We start from the raw sequence: 17,482 nt of genomic DNA, 5'->3' as shown, positions 1-17,482 counted from the left end.
TTATTAATTTTCCAATAAAAAAACATCCAATTAATATATCCAATCATAATCCAATTAAAATAAAAAACTAAAATAAAGAAGACCAAATTATAATCCAAATTATAATTATTAATTTTTTGGAGCTCTCCATAGTCTGGACCTCTGAAGCATATCTCCACATCTCAGTCCTGCCTCTCCTAAGCAATATTGTTATTTAAGCAATAACAGGCAACACGAACATAATGTTCTTGTGTATATATTTTTTATTAATTTTCAACTTTTAACAATTATATAATACCATAACATAACAACCATTATATCATTTGCTCTGCCGAGCTTTCGTCTTCCCTCCATCCTTTTTCTGGTTACCTTTTGTTACATTTTATTTTGCACATTCATAACATCTCCATCCTATATTTAACGTTACTTGTCTGAAATAGAATGTTGATTCTTCTCATGAAGTGAGCACTATCTCAGTCCTGCTAGTGTCTTTATATGTGTAGAGTGAGTCTCTAAGTATAATATAAATTTAGTCCATTCGTTCTGGAACGCTTGCTCACTCTGGTTCCAGATGTGTCCGGTCAGCTTTGCCGTTTCCGCATACTCCATTACTTTCGCCTGCCATTCTTCTATTGTTGGTAGCTCCTGCTGTTTCCATTTTTGGGCTCGTAAAATTCTTGCTGCCGTTGTAGCATACATAAACAGTTTTTGATCTATTTTTGGTATTTCCACTCCAATCATTCCTAATATAAATGCTTCAGGTCTCTTTGGAAAGGTGTATCTGAACTTTTTTTTAAACTCATTATATATTTTGAGGCTAATAATGTTCTAACAAAATATATATAACCTGTATTATTTCACAATTCTTAAACAGAAATATATGATGGAGATACAAATAATAAAATAAATCAATATTGTATGAACAAAATACGGAAGGTAATCAATCAATATCACAGAGGCAAACAAGCCTTTCAATAGTCCCAATCCTGTAATCATGCGATAATAGAAGCGTAGCAATTCTTGAACAGAGAATATGTAATAGATTTGCAGAAAATAAAAGTCTATCACTATTGCATGAACAAATTTAGACAATATAGTCCATTGGTAACCTCTCTATTGGTTCCACTGACACTGGGAGAGGAACACTGCACCAGGGGCGCCTGCATTGCACCCCCTCAAAAATATGCACCCTGGACCACTGCTCCACTGCCCCCCCCTACACTGTGCCCTTGCACATTGGCAGATATGTCTGTTCAAAGGACTCTGCATTGTATATGCTTCAGCAAGCACACAAAGTATAGCACCTTAAAGGCAGATGACTTATGCCTCTGGAGAAGGTGGTGGTGCATGAATATTGCTGCATGAATTTTCACTGACAAAACCACACCACCGCCACCTTCTCCAGAGGCATAAGGCGTGCTCAGTTCACACACATTTATAAGTATTGGGGGGGGGGAATGTAAATAGTGGAGGAGGGAGGAAGACCAAAAATGCAAGAGGTGAAGTCTGTGGTGTTTCTCTAAGAAGCTCAGAAGTGACTTCAGCTTGCATTGCCGTTGATCGCAGAAGCACCACCAGATGGCATCAGACACTCTTCCCATCCAACAATGAGTCATTTAGCTAAAAATGACAACTAAACTCAAGCCCAAGAAAATACAACCCTCTTCTTGGCATTATTTGTGTAGAATGGAATATGATGTGACTGCATAATAAAATATTATATAGCCAATGACTTCAGTTAAATAGGAGCCACAGTTTTATGCATGGGGTCTGACAAAAAAGAACATTGCAAGAATTGGGAGTTTGAGGTCCCCTCACAAGACTATCCTGTGAAAAGGTATGTTGAATGATGACACCACTTTTCCCCAATGGCATTTTTCCTTTTCTTTTATGAATGAGCTGTTGCCCCCACCTGGAGATATTAAGGTAAAGGTAAAGGGACCCCTGACCGTTAGGGAGCCGGCATTTGTCCGCAGACAGCTTCCGGGTCATGTGGCCGGCATGACTAAGCCGCTTCTGGCGAACCAGAGCAGCGCACAGAAACGCCGTTTACCTTCCCGCTGGAGTGGTACCTATTTATCTACTTGCACTTTGACGTGCTTTTGAACTGCTAGGTTGGCAGGAGCCGGGACCGAGCAACGGGAGCTCACCCTGTCACGGGGAAGCTTAGGCTAATAATGATTTTGTCTCCTTTTCCTTTTATGATTAACTCTCACTCCTCTGGCTTACTGGGACATTGCTAACACCATTAAAACTAGGGATTCTAAAAGTTTTTAGAAAGTTGCTTTGAGACTTTTTCTCATATAAACCACTGACAAATAAATTAAATAAAACAGCAACCATTATAACAATCTCATTCGGAGGCCACCCTCTGAGACACCTTTATGAGAACTGTGATTCCTCATGTTGTTTAATTATAACAGCCAGCTGAAATTCCTACATCACAGGGGGTTGGACTAGATGACCCTACATCTCTTCCAACTCTACAGTTCTACAATATTCCACAACCGGCTGCTACCACCAAGAGCATCTTCTTCCCGGTAGTCACCAGCCTCATTTCACTTGCCAGAAGCATCTGAAGAAGCACCTCTGAAGAGGATGTCAAGACTCAGGTAGGTATACATGGGAGAAAGTGGCTGGTCTCAAATGGTTTAGAGCTTTTAAGGTCAACTCCAGCTTAGAACCACCCTTTGGTGTATTTTTTAAAGCATCCTAACATCTTTCCAAAAGGCAAACCAGAAGCGTTCTACCAGGTTTAGATACCAGAAAATAGGGAGCAGCCCTGATCACTAGCAAAGGTCGGGGTGAATGAGAGTCATCTATTTTTTTTTTCTTATTATGATTCACCAATATAACATATACACCCAAGCTTTCTCAATATTTAGTGAGATGTTTTATTGTGACTGCCTCACATATATACTCATGATGTAAAGAGGTTCAACGAGTTTCCTTTTTCCCTTAATGGTCTTGAAGTATTTTGATATGTGTTTTCCATACATGTCACCTGCCTTAACCCAGCAACAGAATCAGAACTTTATCTTCAAGCCAGTCATGTCTGTCTCACTTTTATCAGATGGACTGAGTCATTTTTCATTTGAATTTCCAATGTATTTTTAAGTGTCACAACAGCAAACTGGCCCTCGGAGTTCACAGTTTCAGAATTCCAGTGGCCACAATGCATAAAATATGTAGCAAATAAATATGTTCTGTTTTTATTATTCTAGTCTATATAAACAGATTTTTCAAATAAATAATCACAATATTGCGCAACGTAGCTTAATTCCTGAAGATCCTACTGAAGATTTTATATGAACATAATATAGAATCCAGCAGGCAATTCTCTGTTCACACAGAAACATTCTGAGTTCACATTCTAAAAAGTCTGGTGTTGTTTGTCCAAAATATATTTCATCTGTTCAGAGGGCTTTCTTCAGGAAATGGTTCCACTACAACTTGTTCCTGAGTATAGGAATAGCTTGCACCCGTCGTGCATCCAGGACATACAGAAAGAACCTATCAACAGAGACAGATTTTACTTTAAAGATGGTGAACTAGATGGGCAGTTCAAGAACGCTGACTTTTGCATGTAAATGTGTTCTCTTCAGAAACTGCAGCAGGGAAATATCTTCTCACATTGACCATATATATTGGCTTCAAACCATTGGCAAGTATGATGACTTCTAAAGATGCAAAGGAGTTTAGTTTTTGCAGCAGGGCCATCCCTACTGTTACGCAGAGGACCTCAGAGAGCAGGTGCTGGTAAGAACTGGTGGCCTGCTTCAATGGTCCCCTTTATTGGAGTTGCATGTACTACATGGTCTACCCATCATCCCCTAAGCTAGTCTGCTGTTCCACCACCAGTTCTGAAATCAGATTCAACTGCTAGTCCAGTAGACTTCTGTACACAGAATGGAGAAAGGGCACCTTCTAGTATTGCAGCTTAGGCTGGAAAGTTTATGAACCATTCCTGCTGTAAAGCTTGTACCAATTTTTCTCTTCCTTCTCTGTCAATTCTACAGAATGTTGAAGCATTACAAACATTCCGAGGTGCCAAGTTACTAGTGAACTTTATGATGGTTGCCACCTAAGGATGCTCTGTAGGACAGCAAAATCAATTGCCTCAATATCTAGAACATAAAAGAGGCTGGATGGTAAACTTTTGCTACTTAAGAAGGCATTAAGAAGTTTGGAGGTTTTTTAAACAAAACAAACAAAAAACAAAATGCAGCAATATTTTAGAATTCAAATTCAACTTTTGAATCTTGTTTTTGAAATTCAGTTTTCTGGCTGTCTAGAAGCCTGAAATCTTAAGTCTTGTGGATAATTTCTTCAAAAAAACTTTTTTGTACAACTTTGTCAAATTCTTTCTTTCTTTCTTTCTTTCTTTCTTTCTTTCTTTCTTTCTGACTCAGTCAAGCAACCAACCAATCAATCAATCAATCAATCAATATATTTACCATGCATAGAAGGTCTTGCTTCTCATTGGCTGGGTGTAGCCTCCTCCAGCGGTACCAGATAAAAAAGAGCAATAGACCAAGGGAAAAGATGGCCACCAAAATGCAAATGGCAATAGTGGCAGAAGTTCCGGGCAGCAGATCTTCATTTTGAACTGCAAAAATAAATAAATAAGAATTGCTACTGAAACAGCACCAGAAAAAGTAGTGGAAAATGGCTTTATGTCTATACATAATAAGCTCAGCAGATGTATACCAATAGGGAGGAATTTCAATTCACTTAGTAGTTTAAAAACAATACATGAACCCAAACACAGCCATCCTTCAAAAATTACACTTATCTGAATTTTGCAATGTCGTTCTCCAGCCAAGTAGCATGTGCAAAGGTACATATGTTGGGGAAATGTGCGCATAAAAATGCATACATAAGTGAAAATAGCATACTAAAACACATTATTTAAGGGAACCTGCCTTGTAAAATGTGTATATCATGCAAATGTGCAGACAGACATGTGTACATTATGAGACATTAGCACTAAAATGCTGTTGAAATGTCACGAGGACTTAAAAACTGATGTAGAAAAATGTATCTCAGACTGGGAAAATGAGAAACTGAGAGAAACTGAAACTGATAGATTTGTCCCTCCATTTCTTTAACTGATCCCCAAGATCTACACTGTGTGTCATGAAAGGTGTGCATTTTGGCAGCACTATAACATCTGTGCTGTAGGCAGGTGTGGATGCTGGTCATACAAGTTGTTGTTGTTGTTGTTGTTGTTGTTGTTGTTGTTGTTGTTGCTACCACTGGCATATGCACAGTATCTGAGGAAGTGCCATGGCATAAGTACTATCTTGTTTCCTAACATGTCATTTCTTTATAAACGTACAGTGGTACCTCAGGTTAAGTACTTAATTCATTCTGGAGGTCTGTTCTTAACCTGAAACTGTTCTTAACCTGAAGCACTATTTCTGGGTTAGCAGAGTCTGTATCCTGAAGCGTATGTAACCTGAAGCGTATGTAACCTGAGGTATCACTGTATGTATTTTATCATGGAAAGATTCATCACATTATATAAACAACACAGCCAGAACCACAGTCAACACTCCCCATCTTCTGCCTGGATTTTAACACATGTAAGATAATGATTTGTGAAGCTGCCTTTCTTTCAACCGACCAGAAAACAATGTCTCATTTTTAGCTATTCCAAAAGTGTAGTATGGTCTTCAAAATCTCTTTCGTATACCCCACCTCCAAAAAAATCCATGTTTTGTTCAGATTGTGGCATTGGTGGTGCATTTAGAAGATGCATATTCTACAGAGTGCTAAAAAATATTGGGAGTGCCAAGTAAAAGTAATGTTATAGAACTACTGATTTGGCCAAAAGCAGGACCCTCCACTCATGGGGAAACCTGTGCCCAACAATGCGGATCACAACGAGCCACAAAATTTCAAGCACCCTGAAGAAAAGTGGCTAAAAGACTAGAGGTGATGGGCACACCCTGCAATCAAGTTGTCTTCTTCTTTTTTAATGTTCTATGCAATCAGCTTTTAAAAAAAAAGAGTAAGTAAATTAAACCCAGAATCATCTAAATTCAAACTCACCATGTATAATCCCAGGTATAATCCCAGGTAAAGTCACCTCTTGTTCAGTGTTTAAAGATGGATGATGAACAACACAGCTTATTGTGTTGTCCCAGACATCTTTGCGGAAGACATAAGAAAAATTGCTGACAACAGTCACTGTCTGGTTTAGGTGCTGGGTGACATACTGCTTTGGCTCCACCAGAAGAGGTTTGGTGACCTTCCAGGTGATCTCTGGAGCTGGTCTCCCTGTTGCTGAGCAGCTTATCTCCACCACTTCTTCTTCAAAATTGCCTGGATCCAATACACCCCTCACCATCACTTGGGGTTGTGTTAGAGCTTTAAAACAAAAGAAGCTAGTTAAAATGTCTTTGTAACTGCTAATTAAAAACTAAGAAGCCTGAGAAAGCAGGTACATCTTTCACTTGGTGCTGAAATGTCAAGAGGTCTTGGTATACTCATAAGTACAAGGCACCACCAAGGGAAGGCTGTATCTGTCATTGCCATTGGATGTAAAAAAGAGAGAGCCCCCTCTGCTGATCTGAGAGCATGGGAAGGGTTGATGTAGGAAACGTTGCCCTTTCAAGTACAAATGTGCTTGCTGAAAAGAAATAATATGGCATTGTTGGCCTTCCAGTAAGATCGGAGGCTTCCTCTAAGATCATATGACTCTTACCATAGACCTTGAGACATGTCCTGCCTGTGATGGGTCCTATGGGAAATACATTGAAGATGCACTTGTAACAGCCTTCATCCTTGAGTGTAACAGCATGGAAGGTGATAGCAGAAACCATCAGTCCACTTTGGGACATGTGGACATTTCTTTTGAATTTACTCAGTATTGTAGTGCCACCAGCCTCACTGTAAGTAGCCATGTTGGTCTCTTGTTCCCCCTGCTCCTGCTGCCAGGTGATCTGAACAACGTCGTGCTTTTTGGCCAGACGACATTGCAAAGTGACATTTTCTCCTGCTGTGATGTTCCGAAACCGCTCGTGAATCACCTGTGTTGCACCTGCAAAAGAAGCCAAGACTGCTTAAATTCTTAGGAGCTCAACAAACGCTTAGAACATAAAAAAATTCTGCTGGATCAGACCAAAGGTCCATCTGTTCTCACAACATCCTGTTCTCACAATGGCCAACCAGACGCCTACAGTATTTTCATAAATAGGGATGGTCAAATTCGGCAATCTCGGATTCTCATTTCTCCTATCTTAAGCTCAGTTCTCCAAATTTCCACCTCTGTTTTTTTATAGTCCTCAAGAATAGCATCTACATTTCCGTGCAAAGTTCACATAATGTACCTGTTTCTATGCAGATTTTGCCTAATACACCAATTTTTGCAAAATAATTTCCCCGAATGCATTTTTATATCTTCCTTTCACTAATATATGCATTTCACTATACCCTAGTATATGCATTTTTGTACACACTACTTGACTGCAAAACTGCACTGCAAAATTAAACTGATTTCTGTTGCTGTTCATGTCCTGTTTTGGTAAGGGCAAATATAGCAGGTTCAGCTTTTAATGTGAACTGGAACTTAAATGTGAACTCTTCCATCCCTAAAAAATAACAAAGAAAGCCCCTATCATCAGCTTTAGCAACACACTGCAAACTTCCCACCTTCCTGATAGTCATGTGGAAACTCAAGACTGTGTTGAAGTAACATTCTCTGATCTGGAAATATTTCTCCATAATCACTGATGTAAGAAATGCACACTTCACCTGCTCAGGGGTACTTGTTTCATTAAATCAGAGAATCAAAGAACTGGAAGTGACTTCGAACTATGTCAAGCTTCTTTTTAAAGCCACACTCTCAGCAAACAACATGTATAAGAGTGACAGAACAGGTACAATAACAAAAGAATAGATGTATCATATGATAAGTGATAAGCTGCTCTGGAGACACCACCTATGGTCAGAATAGTTGAAGGCAACTGTGAAGAGAGCAGCATTCAGGGCCCACCTGAATGACACAGAGATGATGCATAAGTCCCTAGAGTTCACCTCTAGCCCAGACATATAGTCTGTTATGTAGACTTGTTTTAAAAATGTTTCTGATTTCATCTGAGTCTTTATTGATCATTATTTTATAATCATTTTCTGTACACCATTTATGATATTTACCTTTTGTATTTAGCAATTCATACATTTTCCTGAATGAATGAATGAATGAATAAAGCAGTCCAACCACCTTCTCAGTGCAGGATCTGAAATGTGAGATGCCTTGTCCCATATGTTCTACTATGTTCCAGATTTGAACCTTGAATAAAAAGTAGGTGGCAGGGCTCAGCCCTGTTGCTCCGTGGCACAGATAATTTTCATTCACTACAGGGTCTAGTTCACTACATTTATATTACATTTTTGTTACATGTCAAATGGTAGTCTTTGGAGCACCAGTGGTCCATGGGCTTCGATCAGGTTGTCTGTGGTGTGTCTATGGATTTGCGGTTGAAGATGAGAGATGGCACATCCATCACATTAAATATCCATATGGATTTTCAGTTGTAATTTTTAATGCTTCTTCTATTTCTTCTGTTGTGTTTTATTAGATTACAAGTGGAACTCAATGGAATTCAAATTGTTATATAATAAAAGTACAATACATGAGAAATAATAGAATGAATAAAAATACAACAAAAAACGATGTGGTGTTGCAATGGCTACAAAAGGCAGAAATATAATTAAATGGTCTTCCAAGACTCACAGCCATTTTCAAGTGGGGGAAGGTTTAGGAACAGCTGTGCTAGAGAATCAGTGGCATTTTCACCGGGATTTTGCAAATACAGTAATTAAACTACAGTACAGTGGTACCTCGGGTAAAGAACTTAATTCGTTCTGGTGGTCCGTTCTTAACCTGAAACTGTTCTTAACCTGAGGTACCACTTTAGCTAATGGGGCTTCCCGCTGCTGCCGCACCGCTACTGCGCAATTTCTGTTCTCACCCTGAAGCAAAGTTCTTAAACCGAGGTACTATTTCTGGGTTAGTAGAGTCTGTAACCTGAAGCATCTTTAACCTGAAGCATCTGTAACTAGAGGTACCACTGTATGTGCATTCATCTGTAAATAAAAACAGCATACAGTAAGGGTAAAACCAGGTCTGAGCTACCTTCCGCCGCACTGCACTGCACTACTCTCAACAAACAAAGACAGCAGTGGCTGCTGCAGGCACTTCAGCTGATGTTTCTGGGCTGAGCACCACCACCCATTCCTGCAGCCACTCCCTGCATAAGCTAATGAGCAGCAGTGGAGATGGGCTAGCTGCACTTTGAAAACAGCTGCTGTTGCAGCAACCGCTATATTACCTTAAAATACCTCCAGGAGCAATGGACAGCTGCCATATAGCAGCAAAACCACAAGTTTTCACTTGGAGTCCTGACCAAAAAATGTAAAAGGGGATGGTAGCATCAGACCTAATGGGACCAACAGTTGCCCTGCCACCCCAGGCACTGACATCCCAGGGCCTGAATTAAACTAGCTTGCCATGCTGCAGTACTCACCAGATAGCACCATCATGCAGAATACGAAGGTGAGCCGAAACACAGAGTACATCTTGCCTCTGTAGTCCACTGTCCACTGATCAGTTCTGCACTGTGTATTCAGAAATATAGCTACTTCTGCTTTGGATACTCCCCGGGGAACTTGCTTTCATAACAGCTACATTTTGATGGTAATTGAACACACACCCACACCCACACCGGCCCATTTTAACTATAAACAAATTAAATTAATCGGTCTTATCTTTTTCCATTTCAAAAGAGTCTCTGATATTTTCATATCTCAGGGCTTTGGATAGTGAGAAGAGAAACATTTCCATATTAAAGCTAAAGGAAGCTTTGCATTCCTGAATATTATTGTCCCTGTTTTGAATGTGGGACACATTCTAGCCAGGCAAAAGCACTCAAAAAGGGCATGGCCTAGAGAGAGAGACTTAAGTACCAAATAGAGAGGCCTGGAGTGCCATAATCAGCCTTTGGGTCTGAGATTCCTCACACTTAAGACAGTAAATAAAACCACTGAGCACACTACAACTCTTTGACCCATGACAACACTTATTTCTCTAAATCTTCTTTCCCCCCCCCCCAAATTTTGTGCTCTCAGGCAAGGCCGCCACATGTGCCTATATGCACCTATTTCTTTCACCTCTTCTCCAATAGGCAGCAGGGCAGTGCTGCTTACCTGACTTCCCCACTGTCTGTAACCAAGAAGGAGAGACAGAGGGGTGAAATGGTAAAGGAGTCAAATTTCTAGTCTGTTTATCTTCCCAAAAGAGCACAAGGCAGCAAACAACAAACAGGATAATTAAAAATAAAAAACCTATTTAAAACCTTCAAAAAGAATAAAGGACATCTAAAAATCATTTTTTAAAATACCAACTAAAATCTTTTAATGCTATCCTCAGGCAATGCATTGGCTCAAGACTTTAGCCCAAGGATAGCCAGGTGATACTCTCTCGATGTTCTTGGACTCCAGCACCCATCAACCGCAGCTTGCATGGCCAATGGCCAGGGGTGATGGGAACTGTAGTTCAGCAGCATCTGGAGGGCACCGTGTTGGCTACCCCTGCTTGGATCCTTTCACCATGAGTGCTCACATATTTAATTGTGGGGACAGATGCCCAGCCAATTAGCCTTGCACTTTCTTAGCCTTTATGCGCCCAAGTTAGTGTGAGATTCTACCAGGGAAGGGCCATATCTCAGGTAGAGCACCTGCTTTGTATGCAGAAGGTCTCAGGTTCAACTCCAACATTTCCAGGTAGGGCTGGAAGAAAACCTTGCCTGAAGAGCAGCTTCCAGTGTAGACAGTACTGAGCTATATAGACTAATGTTCTGACTCTGTATAAGGGAGCTTCCTATGTTCCTACAACAGCATAAGCTCCTCGTAGGCCAGACACCAAAAGACTAGTAAGACCAAATACTGTTTATTGCACTGAATTTAATCATGTTTTACCCTGAACTTCTATGGACTCCAATGCTCAGCTGGTTCTACAGACCCAAGATGTCACATACATAGCAGACAAGGTCAATAAGTTGTTGAGCTTTTTTAGAGCCAAGCCAGAGCCAGAACCTGAACCAGAGCTGCCCTTGCACACACCCCAAAAAATTAAAAACCAAAAATCCTGAACATTTGCTTTAAAATGTAAAATCCTCCCCAGGTGGGCATGTAGGACCCCAAAAAGAAGACGTGTCCTGGAATTCCTAAACGTATGGCAACCCTGTCAATAGTGTTACATCCATGACACAGCATTCTAAAGAAGAAACATTTTACTAATCACTTTGGCTGCATAATTCATCATACTTCAAAACCACATGTTGTCAGTTTACGATATGTGCTATAAAAGGAAAACACCCAGAAACCACTAGATAGCAAAAAGTTTACCGTACACACAGTTCTTTATCCCCAAGAAACCAACTTCTTCTTATTTATTTCCTTAAAACACAGTTTTTGTAAGATGATTGTTTAAACCTTCTTCCAGGATTTATTTCTATTTTTGTGCTTGGGGACGCTGGATGAAAAATGAGGAGGTGGACATCAGGCTGCTTTGCAAACGAAAGAGGAACAACATTGTGTGGTACGTTTTATGAGCAAACTTCTCTTATGCTATTTTATCACGTGGGCAAAATGTTTAGTCAGAGATAAGGTGATGCACATTGAAAGTCAGATGATGAATCATGATGAACCCCCAAAAAGAATCCCAGCCATATCACCTGGGTCTTTCCTCTCTCGTTACTAGAAAGCCACAATTAGCCTGTTCTGACATATCACTTTGAAGAAGTGACATCATTTATCTCTTTGGCAGCTACACACCTACCTGTGATGTAAAAGGGGAATTTCTTTGCTGTGTCATTTTACTCTATTGATTTTGGTTAGGGAAACCATGTGAAAGAACGTTTATACCTTCTGACGGGATTTCACTCTTCTAACGTTATTGGCAGAGCAATTACTATAACACACTCAAAAAAGGAAGGAAGGGGAAGTTGAAAACTCTCACAGAAGAGATGGGGAATAAAGGAACCAAAGAAAGGTATGTCTAGTGTTACTTCAAGTGGGACGGGAGTCAGGTTATCCCAACTCCAGATTTAACCTTGGACTTTCCCAGTTCAAGCAGATAATGGACCAAACTTCTTCAATGGTTTAATAAAAGCTGTACTTATAAAATGATGTCGGGAGACAAGGTTTCTTGTATACTTGGCATCCTATGTCTGCATGCTTTTAATCTATAATATATAGCTATAGATATGTAGATATAGTTTTAATTCTATTAATGTTTAAATGTTTTTTTAATTATTCTTTTTCTATGTTTTAACTGTTCTTATTTTATCTGTAAGCCACCTTGAGTCCCTGCCAGGGAAAAAGGCTGGGTTAAATAATGCGTGAGGATCTCAAACCTAGATGTACAGAAGAGGGATCCTAAACCTGAAGGATTGTGATGTTCTACCATCTTAAGGCTGGACTTCCTTGGGATGAGGCTGAGGTGTTGGGGATAAGCCCTCCATCCACTAGATGATGCCGTTCAATTTGGCTTTCATGAACTCTATGCATTTTTCTATTAATTCGTTATTTCTATTAATTCATTATCATAAGGTAGCTTCCTATGTTAAGTTGTGGGCTCTCCTCATTATACTGAAACTTTCCCTTTTCCCTATTAGCAGGACCATTTCATATCCAGATGGGGTGTGGGCATTATTTCATATAAAAATGGACACCAATGCAAAGAAAGAAAGACAATTCCAATGTCTTGTGTTTGCTACTGTGCTGCGAATCACTTCATATACCCATTCATGTAAGAGTTTCTGTATGTAAGATCAGTTTATCTCTCTTTGACATGCCTCTGCCTTAGTAAGACACCCAGATGAAACAAGGAGTTGGAGAAATGGGTGCTAAGGGAAATAGGAAGCTGCCTTGTACTGATCCGGACCATCTAGCTCAGAATTACCTACAATGAATAGCAGCGGCCTTCCAAGAGTTTTAGGCAGAGTACTCTCCCAGCCCTTATTGGAGATGTTTGGGATTGAACCTGAAACCTTCTGCATGCAAAGCAGATGCTCTACCACTCAGCTATTGCCCTGATCTGGGAGAGGTCTTCCCATCTCAGGTAGGGAACAGATATTCAGAAGGGGAAAGCATTTAGAGTACTTGTACACTGTGGCTGAACTCCATTCTCAAACAGCTTCTCTGGTTTTTATGTTGCAGCAGAAAGCCTTTGCCCTGCCTGAGGAGAAAGAAATGCTTTCACATCAGAAGTGAGTGAGTAGTTATGTCTTTAAGCCTATTGCAGAGCCTGGCTAGGGGGGCTTCTGGAGCATCGCTAGTTTGGGGCGGCATTCAATCGCACACTGGCAAAGGCAGGTTGTGCAATTAAATTTGGTTTGGAGGTCTTGCACAACAAACCCATTTCTCCCCAAAGACTGGCCTTTCCCCCACATGATGGGAAATTGCACAGGAAAGTGTGGATCACAACTCGCTTGACGCAACGAAGGAAACCAGAATGAAATATTGATAAACAGGCTGTGTAGAAGTGACCTCCGTCTCCAGAAAATGACAGCACTGCAGCAGAACTTCGGGCTTTTCAGATCTACCAGAACCCCAAGATCTACAAACTAGAGCCTACCATAACTGATCAAATTAAAGGACAGGGTGCCTCTGAGCAAAGGGTTTGGGGTTTTTTCAGTATTAGAAATGAGGTGATCTTTCACAAAAAAGCCCACTCCTAGTTACCATAAGCTTTTCTTATTTCTGCTGCCTAATTTAGGTGGGGAAGGTAATTTTGTTGTTGCTATTGAAAATCAGGAAGCCTTGCCCACTGGATCCTGATCTACCTTCTGCACACTCCTGCAGTAGGGATTTGATCAAGTGAATAGTTTGAAGATGCTTGATGTTTCCATGCAGCTGAGCAGAGCAGGATCTATGATATTTGTAGTTTCTCATGCCTACCTCAATGTCGTCGTCGTTATTTTTACACTCAAATCTTATTTCTGCTTCTTCTTCCAGTACAAACTGAGGACGTTTCATCAGTTCATGATGAGGTACTGAAAGATTTTTTCCTGTCCTCTTCAAGATTGTGTTTATTATTTATATTTATATCCTGTTTTTCCTCTGAGGAGCTCAAAGTGGCAATAGTTATTTCCCTTCCCATTTTACGTTCCTAGTAAGCAAACCTCTCTTCGCAGGAAACCTGAGTATTGTAGCTTTGTAAAGGGAACAGGGTCTCCTAGCAACTCTCATTACCCTTAATGAACTACAGGATGCCTTGGGGGAAGCCATGATTGTTTAAAGTGGAGCAATGCTGCTTTAAACATAGCACAGGTCAAGGCCGTATTGTATTTATTAATTGGTAAAAGCTGCCTCTTTTGCTGTTTACTCTAGAAGGCAAGATATAAATGCATGAGTTAAATAATTAAAAATCATATTTTTAAAAAGACAACAAATTCTTTAGGTTTACAAAATGTTGCTTCAATATCTTTTCAGTCATATATGAAAACTGGCAGATTGTAATACCTAAGGTCAAGCTGATAAATGAAAAAGAGGCCCTGCTAGAGCATAATTGTGTTACACTAACAAGGGATTATTTATTTACTTGCGTTCTGAACTCTCTTGTCCCATTTGGTTCCTATTCTGGTATCATGCTCTGAGGCAAAGGAGTGTAAAGAGAAGTTTGGGTTTTGCATAAGGATTAGTCATAAATTCTGTGTGAACTTGATGGCGTCATATGAACTGGGAAATTTTACAATGTTCAGCAGAGGTAACCACTGAGAGAATTTTTTGTTATTATAGGAATGGCTGAGTTATTCTGGGATACTCATATCTCATTATGCTCAGGTGAATGCCAAGCACAAACCAACAAAATATATTTGTGACTGAGCCCTGCTGAAATCCATGATACTGAAGTGTGGAGTTAAATACTTACAGGGACTCCAGATGTTACAGGACTCCAAATCCAGCCAGTCACCCCTGGCTACTGGTCATGTATACAGTTGCTGGGAGTCCAATAATACCTCAAAAAGAGTGGCTAAATGAAGTTGGGAGTAAATAATTAATGGCACCCCTCCCATCAAACAATTTTGTGACTGGGGTAGGGGAGTAAACTCTTCAAGGGAGGGCCAAGCCAAATTATTTTGCATTAAAAACAAACAAACATGACTAAGTGTGGAAACCTGGAAAACTGAAGTTAAGATAGATAAAATGATAAACTGGGGGGGAGGGGACCAAACTTGACAGATTATCCAGTTCCTAGCTGCACTACCAATGATTGGTAACAGTATTAGGCAGAATAATTTCATTTACAGACTCCACACACAATTGAAAGCTGCATTTTTTTTGTTAAAGTTGATTTCTTTCTTCCCAGGAGAACACGGATGACAAAGTCTCTGCAGAGCCCTCTGAAATATGCTACGCTACCCTTGACCATATTATTAGAGGAAATGACATTAAAGGACACAAAACAAGCACTACCACCATCTATGAAGATGTCATCATTATTCCGAAAAGAGTGAGCTCTTCCAGCTTCCAGTACAACAGTGACTATGATGATGTTGTGAAAGATTAGTTCTCCTCTTTGGGATAAGAAAACATTACATTTCGTAGCATAATGACGAAAATTTCATTGCCATAAATATTTCCCACTACATCAGCTATAGTGCCTCAAGTTATTTTGGGTGGTGGTGACACATGCATTGCATAAGCACCTGCGCTCAGAGATCTGCACTGGTTGCCAATTTGCTACTGGGCCAAGTTCAAGGTGTTGCTATTAGTATATAAAGCCCTTAACAACTTCAGTTTACCTATGAGATTTCCTCCCCTCATATATGACCACTCAACTGCAGTGGAACTGACATGGCTGCAGGTGTCAAATGATACTTGTTCTGCATTTGTAAGAACTCGATCTTTTCATGTGGCAGCAACTCCACTTTGGAACTCCCTGTCTATTGATATCAGGAAGGACCCCTTCACTGTACTCCTTTTTGCACCTGCTAAGAGCATTTTTGTCCAGACCAGCCTACCCAGATGTTTAGAAAGCTGGGGTGGGTTTTAATCGAATTTTGGTCTATTGTTATTTTAACTTTTCCAGTATCTTAAATGATTGTTGTTAGTTTTAGTGTGATAAATTTACTGTTTACTGTGTTAGTGATAATTTTATTTTAGCAATTTATTTATCACTAATTATTATCGTAGTTAGTGATAATTGAGGTTTTTTAAAAATAATAATAAAGTGGTGTATAAATTTTACAAAATAGATAACAATAAACATCCCTCTCATCCAAGCACTGCTGTTGTAGTCATTAGGACCTTAAGACCTTCATAGTGCAGTACAGTGGTACCTCGTTTTAAGAACAGCCCTGTTTATGAACTATTTGGTTTACAAACTCCGCAAAACCAGAAGTAGTGTTCTGGTTAGCAAACTTTACCTTGGTCTACGAATGGAAGCCGAACGGTGGAAGGGCACCGGCGGTGGGAGGCCCCATTAGGGAAAGTGTGCCTCGGTTTAAGAACGGCTTTGGTTTAAGAACGGATGTCCGGAATGGATTAAGTTCATAAACTGAGGTACCACTGTATAATGACATCCACACAGATCCAGAGGCATCAGAGAAAGGTTCATAGGGAATAGGGAGAGAATCTAAATCAATGCCTTCAAAAGATATATACCATATTTTTCGCCCTATAGGACGCACTTTTCCCCCTCCAAAAATGAAGGGGAAATGTTTGTGCGTCCTATGGGGCGAATGCAGGCTTTCGCTGAAGCCTGGAGAGTGAGAGGGGTCGGTGCGCACCGACCCCTCTTGCTCCCCAGGCTTCAGGAAGCTCTCCGCAAGCCTTGGGAACTCCGCGGGCTCCCAAGGCTTGCGGATAGCAGCCTGCATCCCGAAGCCTGGGGCGCGCTGCATAGCGCGCCCCGGGCTTCATGCAGATATCGGGCAGCCCCACAAGCTCGGGGGACAGAGGGGTGGCGGAGCACCGCCATCCCGCTGCTCCCCGACCTGGTTTGGATTCCCCGACCTGGTTTTGGGGGGGAAATAAAGGGAAATTTATTTTCCTTTATTCCCCCCCCCCCAAAAAAAAAAACTAGGTGCGCCCTATGGGCTGGTGCGCCCTATGGGGCGAAAAATACGGTATATATATTGGGTTAGGATTTTTTCTGCTCTTTTGATTGTAAATTGTTTTACCTGGTTTTCTTGTTGCATTTTTATATTGTTATCTGGCAGTTATGGTGAATGTAGGTCATCAACAATAACAACAGCAGCAGCAGCAGCAGCAGCAGCAATAAAGCTCAAGGTGATGAGTGGAAAGGAAAGAAAGCTTTGGTCAGCATGGCTGGTGTCCACTGCCACGGTCTGTCAGTCAAAGGCTGGATCTGATCACATCCCAGATCCCAAATGGAATTGGGCTGATTTAGGTCATTCTGGCATTTGGTTGGCTTCAGTGGATACAACAGAGTTTTAATGCATGGGAGAGAAGTAGCCAAGTTTTA

General features: G+C 40.6%; 2 protein-coding genes across 12 annotated transcripts in view; one reads left to right on the top strand and one right to left on the bottom strand.

Moving 5' to 3' along the window:
• Positions 1–224: 224 nt before the first annotated feature.
• The window catches only part of LOC308475592 (TPA-induced transmembrane protein), a 37,068-nt gene continuing 19,810 nt past the window's right edge, over positions 225–17,482 (bottom strand). For all 3 annotated transcript variants that reach the window (XM_081002723.1, XM_081002724.1, XM_081002722.1), the window contains 4 exons: positions 6,692–7,027; positions 6,037–6,354; positions 4,437–4,588; positions 225–3,492 (listed from right to left, as the gene is read on the bottom strand). In XM_081002723.1, coding sequence (XP_080858849.1) covers positions 3,388–3,492; positions 4,437–4,588; positions 6,037–6,354; positions 6,692–7,027 — 911 coding nt within the window. In that variant the 3' untranslated portion in view covers positions 225–3,387. The remainder of the gene's footprint in view (positions 3,493–4,436; positions 4,589–6,036; positions 6,355–6,691; positions 7,028–17,482) is intronic.
• LOC308475552 (uncharacterized protein) lies at positions 11,045–16,746 on the top strand. Of its 9 annotated transcripts, none has more exons than XM_081002587.1 (6): positions 11,045–11,587; positions 11,952–12,040; positions 13,213–13,259; positions 14,008–14,042; positions 14,791–14,835; positions 15,362–16,746. In XM_081002587.1, the coding sequence occupies exons 2-6, from the start codon at positions 12,015–12,017 to the stop codon at positions 15,560–15,562; spliced, it is 354 nt and encodes a 117-aa protein (XP_080858713.1). In that variant the 5' UTR covers positions 11,045–11,587; positions 11,952–12,014; the 3' UTR covers positions 15,563–16,746. The 9 variants fall into 9 exon arrangements, 7 of the variants coding, with proteins under 7 accessions (XP_080858713.1, XP_080858712.1, XP_080858710.1 ...); XM_081002586.1 differs by having other exon boundaries at positions 13,210–13,259; XM_081002584.1 differs by lacking the exon at positions 11,952–12,040 and having other exon boundaries at positions 13,210–13,259.

This window comes from Podarcis pityusensis, assembly GCF_964106645.2.
Source record: "Podarcis pityusensis genome assembly, chromosome: 4".
Lineage (NCBI taxonomy): Eukaryota > Metazoa > Chordata > Lepidosauria > Squamata > Lacertidae > Podarcis > Podarcis pityusensis.
The sequence above is the reverse complement of the archived record's forward strand: the minus strand, read 5'-3'. Positions and strand labels throughout refer to the sequence as shown.

Coding starts and splice junctions, on each gene's coding strand:
- LOC308475552 (XM_081002584.1), top strand. CDS start 11,526: ATGAAAAATGAGGAGGTGGACATCAGGCTGCTTTGCAAACGAAAGAGG. Junction 13,260..14,007: donor GAAATGCTTTCACATCAGAA/GTGAGTGAGTAG, acceptor TTCTTCTTCCAG/TACAAACTGAGGACGTTTCA. Junction 14,836..15,361: donor TCATATCTCATTATGCTCAG/GTGAATGCCAAG, acceptor CTTTCTTCCCAG/GAGAACACGGATGACAAAGT.